Below are 14121 nucleotides of genomic sequence, written 5' to 3' on the forward strand. Positions count from 1 at the left end.
CCTTTCTGGACCCAAATAAATGCTTATTTGCTGCCAGCTGTATCCCGTGGGAATGTCTACTCAAATGTGATGCCTTATTTGCAACAACTCTCTTAACAAGTTGGATCAACTCTATTACAGAATTTGCGGCTTCCAAAGTAGTAAGGATGTCATCAAAATCTAAAACCTGGTGGAACTCTAGCCTATCTACATCGTTTAAACTAAAGCAAACTCTGCACAGAAAATGGAAACTGTCTAATGACACACAAGATAGAATTAACTACTCGAGGGCCAGAGCAATATTTAATAGGGAAAAATCTAGAGCAATCAACCGCTACATGAAAGACACACTTGACAGGGGAAAGCTACCTCGTTGCACACATAAAAGTGACACAAATCAGGGGCTTGACAAAGAAGCGTGGATGGACCACATCAGCAGATTCTCCAGCATATATCATGAGTCTCAAGTCAGGGAGTTTGAGTGGGATCAATTAGTTTACAATGAGATGGAGTCTGTTCCTATAACTAAAGAAGCACTAATACAGAGTATTAACTCCCTCAGGCCAACTAACACAGTTGATGGAGTCCCCCACTTCATGGTAAAGTGTCTTAGTCCTTACCTAATTGAACCACTCCAAGCAATTTATAGCTCTATCCTTGCTTGCCGAGTTTTCCCTGAGAACTGGAATAAGTACGCTGTAATTCCAATGCCGAAAATTACAAAGCCTAACCTTGTGGAGCACTATAGGCCAATATCTACTGCATCTACCCTGTTAAAAGTACTGGAGAAAGCTCTGTTGCCAAAGTTGTCGAATCAGATACTGGCTGGGCAGCCTCAACAAATTCATTATTCAATGACTGCAAGATCAACAATAACTAACCTCCTCACAGTTCAGGCCACGATACTAAATGCTTTCCAAGCCAGAAAGGAAATTGCAATAATTTATGCCGATATAAAAGCAGCCTTCGATAGTCTGGATGTACATGCCTTACTTCATCTGCTCCAACACGCCTTCCAAATAAAAGGAAATTTGCTGAAGTTCCTACAGGCCCTACTTACTTGTCGGTCCATTTATTACCGCACAGATAGTCAGATCCTCCAACGCCAACTCCATGCAGGAGTTCCACAGGGTGGAGTTTTATCAGGACTCCTCTTTACCGCCATGATGATCCCGTTCTGCAATGGTAGGGATGATGTATGCACTTATGCAGATGACATTAAGATCCTAACACCCATCCAACCGTCCATGAACAACAGGGCATTGTGTGAGCAGATTAATTATAAGCTTCTGAACTTATTCGTGTACTTGGACAAATTTGGCTTGGCCCTAAATCCGCAGAAGACTGTAATCATGGTGTACTTGCTCAAAAAAATCGCCTACGCTCGTACACCCGAAACTTAATGGCAAACCTATCCCAGTTATTGAGACGCATAGAGATCTGGGAGTAACATTTGATACGAAACTTACGTTCAACTCTCATATTGACCTGATTGTAAAGAAAATGAACTACTTACATTGGGCAACAAAACAGCACCTCTTGCACGTGAAACAGACTGCAACAACCGCACGATATTTAAGAACCACAGTGTATTCAGCAATTTTGTATGGCGCTGAATTGTGGGCGTCAGCCACCCCTACCCACATTAGGAGAATATATGCGAGTGAATTCTGGCTGCTGAAGTGGGCAAACCATAAGCACCACCTCCCTCAACAGTTAAGGACCACGCAGCTCTCTGAACAGCTTAAACTGCAGCATTTACCAGACATCATTTCCTGGAAACGATTAATAACTACAATCAAAATGATGACTGGCACAATATCATCACCATGCTTCTGGCAGCTTTGTGAGTGGCACATCCCGCCATCTGCATTGAGAGGCACAAAATTCTTGAGAATGAAGACCAACAGACTGAAGATGGCCGACAGGTTTATACCCGCCAGTGCGTTAGAATCAATTCAGTGCCTAACACATATCGGAATTGACCTACTAAGGCTCATAGAAGACCCAAAATATAGGAAACAAACCGCAGTGTGGCTCGCTGAGGCTACTGTTGCCTAGTAGTTGTGCGAATTTCTGTCAAGAACTGTGTGTACGCAATTGTATATCTCGCACAAGTTGATCAGTGGATGTGATGTTAAGATGAACTTTTGTATTACAATTGCCAGGACTCTAGACAGAAATGTAGTGAAGAGTAATGTAGTTTAAATGTCATCTTTTCGTGTATATTTAACCTTTCTTGTATATTTTAGACATTCTTTTATTCGCATTTTATGATAATCCCCTGGCATTGTCTGCCGTGAAGGGAATTTGTCACTTACCAATGTACACCTATATTTTAAATTTGGTAGGACAAATAAAGATTTATTTATTTACCAATTTCTTAAGAAAGAAGTTCTACTAGTTCTAGCTCCAGGCATAATAAACTTGTTAACAACACTCCACACTTAAATTTAATATTTTCAAGACTATTATTGAAAAAATAATACTAATATACCATAAAGCTAATTTGGGAAATCAATGTTACAATTTTGGCTCTACAGGAAAAGATGCAATTCAGCTATCTACCGACCAAGATATCCTAACATTCAAAATAAAATGAAATCGTACAAATAAAAATAACAATGATGACAAGAATAAGTCATGAAAATGATAAGAATAATCAAAAAATTATTTTTATGATTTAATTTTTTTCTTTTAACATTAGCCAAACTGAAGGTAAAAAATTGAAGGTAGAGAAAGCCCACATGAGAAGCACGCAAAAGTTCGATGAAATTTACTGGTAAAAGTACTTTGCTGTAGCGGCATTTGTATTGTTGCTCACTCAGTAAACATACAGTGGGTGTTATCAGTCAGGAGTAGAAATTGAATCCCATGGGAGATTAAAACTCTCCTGAAGTGGAGGGGGTAACCTGACCTTTTTTTCTTTAGAATCACTGGTGGACTAGTGTTTGTTTTTTAAGAAAAAAAAAGGCAAAGGTAAAGGAAGCCCGCACGAGAAGCATGGAAAACTTTGAAAACGTTTACCAGTGCAACTATGTTACGAACATTTTTTACGACGCCAGAACTTCCAATATGACTCTGTTCATGATTCAATTAGTGATTCTAAAGAAAAAAAGGTCAGGTTACTCCCTCCACTTCGGGAGGGTTTCAAGCTCACATGGGATTCAACTCCTACTCCAGACCGATAACACCCACCATCTGTTTACCGAGTGAGCAACAATACAAATACTGTTACCGCAAAGTACTTTTACCAGTTGTTTGTTTGTTTGTTGTTTGGTTTTTAGGAGCATTAGCAACTAAGGCCATATTGCTCCGGGATATGCGGTGGTCATTCCCTGACCTTTCCGCATCCTCCATATTTGGTGGTGACGGGCTCGAACCCCGGTCTAATCAAGAAGCGTGTGCTACGCACTGCTGCTCCTTCCCACCTGGCTACGGAGGCGCCACTTTTACCAGTAAATTTCATCGAACTTTTGCATGCTTCTTGTCGTGTGGGCTTTCTTTACCTTAGCCACATTAAGGTATCTTGGTCTTAGATAGCAGACCTAAGTATCAAGTAATTTTTTTTCTTTTCTTTTTTTTTTTTTTTTTCAAGAAAACCCTAAACCTACAGCATTTAGTACCATGCATGGACTGAAAGCTGCAAAGATAGATGATATGTGTTGATATTAGACTTGAATTTTTATATAGTGTAATTTTTGGGAAACACAAGCAAGGAAGGGCTGTTTCAGAAAACAGAAATACACCTCCATGGGCTGCAGTTTCTGTTTTCCTGTCATGCCTGTACAAAGTACATTTCTTTATTGAGGGAGTCACTTGTGGAGATAAAAATGTTTCCTGTAAACAAATGCCTGCTGGATTAAAATCTCAGATTAGGTCATAAAGTTCATCTGTATTAGTACATAGTCCTTGACAATTTCATTGTAAAATACACTTCATTATTTAGTTTTAGTGGTAGGATGATCTGGTTGCTTTTTAGAGGCAGTAGGCTTATTGCGATCTATTTTAATTTTATCTTTTTTAGGAAAGGTAGGCCGTCCAGTGTCCATATCTTCTTCGGCATAAATTTCTAATATAGGTTCTTGTTGAGTTTTGTCATCTACATCCATTTCTGCAGTATTAATTTGACTTTTAGTAGAAAATTCAGCTTTTGCCATCCTGGTCTCACTTTGGGACTTGATGCCACTAGTAGAGGGGATGATGGAAATTGGAGTATTACAAGTCTGGTCTCTGTTGTTTAGCTTCAAAGATGACTGAGTAACTGAAAGCTGAGTTCTTGCCCATTCAGCAAGTGATATGTTAGGTGGAACTGAGGCATTGGTTTGTGTAGCAACCAAACAATATTTCTTTGTAACATTTACATATGTATGTGCATATGCAGGAGTATCTTTCAGTATTTGTTGTCTCACTTCCTGATAAGTCACTTTATTTTCAACTTTAAATTTCTGTATTTTTTTCCCAAGTTTCCATAACTCGCAATTTTTAGAATATGCAGGATGATCTTCCTTGCAATTAGGACAAACTGGAGATGTTGTAGTACATCTGTTTGAGTGTGATCCTGGGATCCACATTTTGGACATATTGTGTTTCTTCGACATGTCTGAAAGTGTCCGAACTTCTGACACTTATAACACCGTATTGTATTTGGTATATAGGGGCGGATATGGCAATTTAGATAACCAGCTTTAACAGTATTTGGTAAGTTTGGATTACTGAATGTGAGTATTACACTATGGGTTGGAATGAGATTGCCATCCTCACGAGTCAGAAGTCTCTTAGCTTGTATGACCTTTTGATCTTTTAGTTCTTGCACAAGCTCCTTTTCTGTTACATTCAATAGATCCCACTTAGAGATAACACCTTTGGAACTATTTAGGGTTGTGTAGGGAGAGATTTTAATGGGAATTCCACCAAATGTTGTCACCTTTAACAATTCTGAATCTTTCGACTGTGTAGTTTCCACAAGTAAATCCCCTGACTGTAACCTTTTGATCATTTTAGGTGATCCAGCAGCATTTTTTAAATATCTCTGTATTATAAATGGAGAGTTTGCTCACTGGTCGACTAGTTAAGGAATGGATAATCAGGAAAGTTGGATACCCAGGTTGGTGACTGGCTTTTTTTAAGCACTTATGTTGTGCACTACCTTCATCAGAATTATACCAATCTATGGTATTTGAGCTCAAAGGCTCTAAGGTTGGATAATTTTCTTTATCCACGTCGGCTCCTTTTTGCCCTGAGGGATTACCTTTTCCACCCAGGTTACAGGCCTCGCCACAGGGAGGCAGAAGCAGTGTCACTTGTGGCCAAGCATAGGAGTTAGTACAGTTAGTATATAATAAAGAAAAAGGTACTTTCCTTTTTCTGGCTCTCTTTTTATGCTTTTAAAAAGTAGAGCTAATTAACAGAAAGACTTTTAAACCAAAATAAACAAGGAAAAACTCAGTCACTCTAGAAAAACCCTCTATGAATCGCAGTAGAAATAGCACAGAAGGTCACTTGGCCTCAAGATTCACTTGGCACCCGGGGCCACTCACTTCCCGATTTAAATGAGCACCAAGTGGGGTAAAACTCATTTCCCAATTTATCTTTCTGCTTTAATGCGTGCACAACAGTTTAAAGCATTTAAAATTACTTAACAGTTTAAAACAATTTACAGAGTATAAAAATCACGCTCATCCCAGTAAATGCATTCTGACCCCATCCTGAAGTGGCATAAAAGCCTAACCTTTTTTCACTAATGAAATTCTATTACAAAACCCACACTTCTTTTGCTTAATTCCGTCGCAAATTAGTGCTGTAAGCCAACTTAACTTTTTTAAAAATACATAACTAAGAAAACAAAAATTCAACTTATCTTTCAACTAGAATCAAGCTGTAATTATAGAAAATGAATGGTCAGTGATAACGTCACGATCTGAAAAGAGAACTAGTCACATGATAAAAAAAAGTGCAACACATAAAAGCGAATAAGAAACACACAAAATTATACGTACACTGACATTAAATAATGACCTACCAATCAGAATTAAGCAACTCCACCTCCTCTATAACACAAACAGCAAGCCATGTAGTTTCGCGTTCACTCATCCGACCGTAAGCTTAACTGCATTTTAACTATATAAATATTACAATTAGCTTTATATTGCCATATGGGGTTGCAAATTACTTGAAACATGCTCCTGCACACTGGACAATATCATTAGATAAAAGAGAAAGGAAAAAATAGATGTATCCCAATTACTTTCACACATATCTCCTAGGCATAAGAGCAGAAATAGTATCCTTAGTTCATCAAAAAAATCACTGCTTTTATAAGCATCTGTGATTGTTTGTTTCTCCATTAAAATTTTACCATCTTTCCTTTATATAATACTGAAATAAAATGGAATCACTTTAAACAGGAATAAAAATTATTTTATTTATTTTAGATTTTAAAAATATCTAATGTAACCTTACCAGTTTATTGTTTGGTTTACCATTCTAGCTCCACGGGGTATTGTCCTGTGAGACACGCGGTGCAATGACCAATAACTTTGTTGTTTTTTTTATCAGCTCCTTTCTGCACACAGCTGACTAAGCCATCTACAGAAAGATGTACTAAACTAGAAGCACCAAGTGAGGCTGCTAATTGAGCAGAATCTTTTTCATTAGCAATAAGTTCTTCTCGTGTTGGAATGTTAATTCCCATGTAACAGGGATGGTAGAGAGGAGGAGAAGCTATTCTGAGGTGAACCTGTGAAATTAAAAGAATAAACAGAAATTAGAAATTTTTAATAAATATTAACTTAATTGTTAAATACATAATTTTATGTGCTTTAGTTGAGCATATAACTTCAACTTGAACCACATAACTTTTAGCAATTTTTATGATACTGTTTAATTACAGCATATCTAATAAATATAATGCTTATTAAGGCAAACAAATTATATTAAAGTAATATTTATCAAAAGGAGACATATTATTATTATTATTATTATTATTATTATTATTATTATTATTATATAATAATAATAATATTACAAATTTAGAAAAAAATTACATATTAATAATATGGACTGTCAGAAAAGAAATTATTATAATACTCTTAAAACAACTTATAATCTCAGTTTATGGTTTTCACAAGAATAAAAAGTGCCCTGAATTGTTTTCAGGATGTTAAATGATATATTCAAACTCACTGAAAGCACCTATTATGAGTTTGAATACCATACATTTATGGAATGATTGCCTTCACAGCATGAGCAACTTTTTTTAGCTTATTGGGATACTGAAGCAATTAACTGGACACAGCTGTAAGGAAACATTGATTCAGAAATTGCAATTGGACCCAAAGCAACAGTATCCTGTCTTCAGGGAAAACAATCCTTAGCTGAAATTCCCCTCAGTTCTGGGAATGAATACATCTACATTATATATAGGTAAATGGTACTGATTATGACTCATTATATAAAGAAAAAAGGTGCTAAACAACTTAACACATGTCATAGCACCCCAAATCCCTTAGGTTTGATGTATTTCTCTTGAACTCAACTGAAAAAAAATCTACAATAAAACTTCACTTAAATGGACTATATGAGGGAAGGGCCTGTCTGCTAAATCCAATTATCTGTTACACTCAAGAGAAATATGTCTCACTGCTGAAGCTTCTAGGATATTATGAAAAAGTGCTGTACCAGGAAATTAAAAAATATTAAATGTGGTTATATTGTGCTCTACTGCATTTACTAATTGAATGGTACATGGTCAGCCTTATGAACTGTGAGCACTATCTCAAAAATATTTTAACTGACAATAAATATTATAAGAGTATGCTAGTTACATTAATTATCATGTACAGATGAAAAGCCTAGTTCACTGTAGTCTAACCCAAGGACAGAGATATTCTGACAGTTTAATGACAACTTGGATTTTAATGTACAAAGATTATGACATCACAAAGAGTGGAATAAAATACTCACATTACTAAAAGTAAATTAAGTTAAAGGGATACTTAATATCATATTTAATGATGAAAGCTAAGTTTATTTATTTGTTATATGCTGTTATCAGTATATCAAATCACTCAGCATTCATATACAAGTTATGTTAACATAACTTGTATATGAATGCTTAGTGTGCAAGTGGCAAAAGGAATGATAAATTCCAAGCTAATTGGAAAGTAGCTGCTACACTTTACGTTGATAGGAAACAAGAGGGGCAGGGGGGAAATTGCCATCTGCTATAATTTATAAACTGTAACGAATGAGCCTGGTGTACTGGGGTCCATGGTTTTTAATAACATACACGTATAAGTTATAAATCCAGTTTAATGTAAGATAAATGTCAGTTGATGAAGAGACACGCGTCTCGAAAGCTACTGTTAGTATATATTTGTATTCTTACATTAAACTGGATTTATAACTTATACGTGTATGTTATTTATAAACTGGTTATCTTATCTGTAATAACACCATATAATGCTTATTACTTCCCATAGTTATTTGCATGTACCATACTAAAAGTATCCACAGCAGGGTGGAAAAAAAAGAGTAGAAAAAAGCTTTAAATGAAGCTAAAAACATGTCACAGCAGCAGTAGTAGTAGTCAGGAGAGGGGCAATCAAGATTAGATGAAGGCCTTGATTCTATAGAAGTGAGACTTAACTCTGTGAAACTCAAAATATGATCTATTATAACATTATGATATTAATGCCACTGCTTTGAGAAGTAGAATTAATTCCATAAGTTGAATGATGCATATGAAAAAGAAAAGCCAGGTCTCCCAAAGTAGTTTAATAATATATCTCTAAATAATTCTGTATCAAAATTGATCTACCAACTGCGAAAGGCCACACACAAACAAAGTTCCTGGATTGGTGTTGTTGCAGTCATGTTTGATGAGGCTGAAAACAAATGGAAGTAGTATGTCATAGTTCAAACTTCCTCCAACAGATGGTGGTACAGAGATTGTCCAGTAGGCTGACAGGTTGCAAGTAACAACCAGTTTTGTTAGTAGCATTAATGTTCCATGTCCCAATTTTGCAATGGAGAAACAAATTAATATATAATTTTGCTTTAAACTGAGAATATCTGCAACAGAAATGTATGAAATTTAAAAAATTGTTTATGGTGAAGAAACATTAAGCTGTACCAGTGTGTTTGAAGGGTATAAGCAATTCAAAGACAGACATGAAGATCTTTGTGATGGCCCAAGAAGTGGGCATCTGTCAAGAGGACAGAGTTGCAAATGTTTTGGAAATTGTGGCAATAGTTAGACTCTCAGAATGATGGCTGATCTGATGAGTTGGATATGAATAAAGAGATGATTCATCAATTCTGCATGAAGATTTAAGGGAAAGGAAGGTCTGTGCAAAATTTGCTGCACAGCCTCACGGATGAGTGGAAGCAACAAAGAGTGTGATCATGCGAAAATTTCATCCAAGGCATTCTTAATTTCCTCAACTTATTATCACTGGAAATGAGTGTTGGGTGTTTCAGTACACTCAGAGATGAAACAGAGCATGCACTGGACTTCAAAATCTCACCAAGTTCCAAAAGGTTTTGTTTGCAGAAGTCCAGGATGAAGGTAATGCTGACCATTACCTTCATCCTGGTTTTTTGTATATGAATGTTTTTTGACAAACAGGATATGATTCACAAGGAATTTGTATCTGAAGGGAAGATAGTCAATGCTGCATTCTGCATACAGGTGCTTCAGAGACTACTGAGGTACATTACCCGGATGAGGACACAATTTTAAGAGAAAAGCAGCTGGTCTCATTGCATGATAATGCCCCGCTCATTCCACACTTACGAAGAAATTTCTGACAAATCACAGTATTGTACAGATCGACCATCCACACTGCTCTCCCAATCTAGCACCAGCAGACATTTTCCTCTTTCCCAAGGCAAAAACTGCCCTCAAAGGAAAGAGATTTTAGTATGTTGAGGGCATATACAAAAGAAAATGTAACCTCTGAAATGCATTCGCTAAGTTTTTTCAAAAAATTTTAGAATGGTGTGATAAGTGCTGATTACTTTGAATAAAAATAAAATTACACACCTCATATATATAGGATTTTTTTTTTGTGCCCCCTACACCTCCTGCAAGTCTGTCGCACTGATAGTGAATCACCCTGTGTATATATATAAATGGAACAGTATTTTAGCCTTTCATATTCATTGATCATGTATATACAGTGAATGCCAGCTTAATATTTTAAACAAGAATCACAAGGATAACAAACTAAGTTTTCTATTGTCAATTATCAAACAGATACTAATTTTGCCTGCAAAAAGTAAATAATCCTGTGACCCAATGACAAACTTCCCCATCCCATAAATCAATTTGAATAACATAAAAAAAATTAAAAATAAAATACATTAGTTAAAATAAATAAATAAATACACAAAACTTGAAAATCAAACAGCTGTATTGTACATTTATGTACCATACAGATGTTTGAAGCTTTGAAGTGAAATCCCTGTGCAACTTATAAGGGAAATTGTAAAATATTCTCTTTTAATAATGTAGCTATGGATTTAAAAAGTAAATCTTTGTGTAAAAAATGAAACAGAACAGAAGAATGATGGTTGACATAAGCTCAAGTTTCATACAGCCTGAAAAAACAAAAATACTCAGAGATTATGCATACTGAGAATAATTTAGAAAAATCATATGGGTCAAAATATAAATGACAGATTACTAACTTCTTTGTTTAATTAATCACTGTAAGTTACAATTTGTAAATGTTCTTAGGCTGTGCAATTTTCTTATAACTTTCATGATATCAGCATTTTTTGAGATTGTACTCAAATAATTATTCTGATATTTTCATTACACAGTTCCAATGTTAACCTTTGATGTTTTTTCTTAATTACTAATTAGTAATCAAAGGAACTTCATTACCTTTGGAAATTCGTAAGAATAAAAATCTGTATTTGCTACTATTTAAAAATCATTTTTATTAAAATTTATCAAACTACAGCTGCTCAATTTAAAATTTATTATTTGTAATGAAACATATCATATCACTTTGTGCACTGAACAAATGAATAAAGATAATAACAAAAGTAATAAAAAGGAATTAAACTGCAATGTCATAAATGGCTGCTTATATATTTTTAATATATAAGGAGCCATCTATAAAAATATACTGAAAATATATCAAAACAAAAACTATACATTTTGTATGAAAGCTTTACCTCTTTTGCTCCAGCTGCTTTAAGCATCTCAATAATTGCCTTAATGGTATTTCCCCGTACAATAGAATCATCAATGAGAATAACTCTTTTCCCATATACATTATCACTAAGCGGCCGAAATTTTTTTCTCACTGCAAGCTGCCTAAGTCTTTGGGTAGGTTGAATAAAAGTGCGACCCACATATCTGTTCTTACATAAAACTTCGGCATAAGGAATACCAGACTGAAAATATGAGACTCAAGTTTAATGAAGAAAAAAATCTCAAAGACTAAAGCAAAACCATTTAAGATAAATTATGATACATCCTTCATAATTTTACTTCTCAATTCTATAAATAAAATCAAAATCACAGTTTATATGCTGTAAGTAAATTTTAAAAATTTAAACATTTGTTTTTTAAAAATTCCTAAATATAACAATTTAAAAATGAAAAACAATTATTAGCATAAAATACAATACATTTAACATAATATATAATTTAAGAAAGTCAGATTTATGGTGTCTTCTGTGTGTAGCGATTTGTTCACTTACTATTCATTTGGAGAGGTCTGGATTCAAGAGAGAGTGGATGAATTATTCGCAATGTGGTATGCACACAATGGCAAAACGTACGGTAACTGTGGCCCAGCCATGGGTGTTAAATGGAGTTAAAAAAGAAAGACTTAGAATAACTGAATTTATAATTCATTTTAAAAATAATGACTACAACTGTTATTATCTCAATTAATTATTATAAAAGCCTGTATTTTATATAAAAAAAAGTTACAGGCTTTTGAATAAGAATTTAATGACAGGTTTATTTGATAATTTGTTTTTACATTATTTAATAATTAAATTCCATTTATATAGTAGTATGTAATAATTTAATTAAAAATTAATGAATATCAAAAGTGCATATTTGATATTTGGCCACAGGTGTCAAAAATCCTCGCTATTCTACTGAGAATGCACTATGAACTTGTCAACTTTTTTTCTAGCCTTGGCCATCTAGAGAATAAATGCAAATTTATTTATTTATTTTATTTATGAGGGCTGTTCCATAAAGAATGATCACATTTTTTTATGAATTTCTATTTCTAGCTAAGCTACAGAATTTAAGAACAAATCAAGCTGCATCATATAGCATCTGCATAGCTGACTCATGTACAAGGTGTGACCTCAGCAGTTGGTCAAGTTTATGCCCATTCAGTTTAGCATATGTAACAATGGATATAACATGTGAGGAACAGTATGCTGCTCTCAAAATTTGTTTCCATCTCAAAAAAAAAACATCAGCCAAAGCATATGAAATGCTAAACGAGGCTTATGGTGAATCTACACTTTCACATAACACAGTTTGCATGTGGTATAGAATGTTTAAAGACAGACATGATTTAATCACAAAAATCAGTGGTCCTGGAACTCCAACTAGTGCTGTCACCACAGAAACCATAAACACTGCTTCTGTAATCGTGAGAGAAGATCGTTGTATAACAGAAAGGCGACAGGCAGAGATAATGAGAATATCAGTAGGGAGCACATACAATATTCTCCATGATTATTTATATGACACGTGTTTGTGCATGCTGAGTTCCTGACACTAATCACACCTGAGCAACAGCAAATTTGCACGGAGGTTTGTCAGGAGCTGCAATGAATGGTTACTGAAGATGGTGAGGTTCTGCACAGGTGATAACCTTGTGCAGAACCTCATGGGGTGAGACATGGCTTCGTCATTTCGACCTAGAGAGTAAGCAACAAAGCTCTGTTTGGAAGTCTACGTCATTGCCAACACTGAAAAAAGAACAAGTTGTGGCTTCTGCAGGAAAAGTTATGATCATCCCACTTTTTGATATTCAAGGAATAGTTTACCAGCATGTTGTGCTATGTCATACAACTGTTATGAGACCTAACTACAGAATTTACTGCACACTTTGTGCAATTACATTTTTCGCAAACTACCACAACTGCACACAGATAGGTGCATGCTGCATCATGACAATGCAAGCCCTCATATTGCTCATACTGTCATCGAGTACTCTTAGCCAGCATTAATGTCAAATGTGTTGCTCTTCTGCCCTACAGCCCTTGCACCCTGTGATTTATTTTATTTACAAATTTCAAGGAGTTATGAGGAAAACATTTCCAGTCATCAGACATTGTAAAGGCATTGGAGGCAATTCTCAAATACATGTCAAAAAATGGCATCAACCATGTTTTTGAAGGATGGCAGAAACATTGGACTCATACATTTGGCCTGTGTGGATGTGCCTTTCTGCCGCTCTTGGAACAGAGAAGTTTTTTCTGATTTATTTTCTGCTTTATTAGTTTAAATTGACATATTAACTTATTTTCTAGAGTAGCTTTATATTCCTATTTACGGTACATAAGTTTAAAGTAACTTAGATAGAGATTTTGTAGGTATTACTTAGTATCGGAAAGGGTATCAAATCCACGTGTTTACCGTTCGTAAATAGCCGCCATTGTTACGCGAAAATTAATCAATTAAATCTATTAATCTTGTCGAACTTCATTGGCAATTAAATTGTACTTTTAACTATACATATAACCACTTAAGTTACGTAACATAAATAATTAGTAAAAATAAATAATTAATACATAACTTGATACGGAAGTTATATAAAGGGATTTCGTAGATAATACTCGTTACTGAAACACAAATATTTCGTAGATAACACTCGTTACTGAAACAAATATTTCATAGATAACACTCGTAGATTTCGTAGATAACACTCGTTTTTTTTTTTTTTTTTTTGATTTGGTAGTTGTTGGCGCATCGGCTTCTGTGGCCATATTGCACCTCCCAAGGATTTTGCAGTACTTTGATCCAAGCCCGAGGCGGGAATCGAACCCGCGACCTTTGGGTTGCCGGGCAGGTACTTTACCCACTCGGCTAGCCCGGTCGGCATATCACTCGTTACTGAAACATAAATATAGCGTTATAACTGTGTT

General features: G+C 35.1%; 1 protein-coding gene across 1 annotated transcript in view; it reads right to left on the bottom strand.

Moving 5' to 3' along the window:
• Nucleotides 1-14121, bottom strand: part of LOC150078055 (amidophosphoribosyltransferase-like) — a 55350-nt gene that overhangs the window by 2610 nt on the left and 38619 nt on the right. Inside the window, exons 6-7 of the mRNA XM_090384446.1 lie at nt 11170-11391; nt 6442-6718 (exon numbers count right to left, since the gene is read on the bottom strand). Coding sequence (XP_090240572.1) covers nt 6458-6718; nt 11170-11391 — 483 coding nt within the window. The 3' untranslated portion in view covers nt 6442-6457. The remainder of the gene's footprint in view (nt 1-6441; nt 6719-11169; nt 11392-14121) is intronic.

This window comes from Mastigoproctus giganteus, chromosome 11 (assembly GCF_048544385.1).
Source record: "Mastigoproctus giganteus isolate SK-2022 chromosome 11, ASM4854438v1, whole genome shotgun sequence".
Classification (NCBI taxonomy): domain Eukaryota; kingdom Metazoa; phylum Arthropoda; class Arachnida; order Uropygi; family Thelyphonidae; genus Mastigoproctus; species Mastigoproctus giganteus.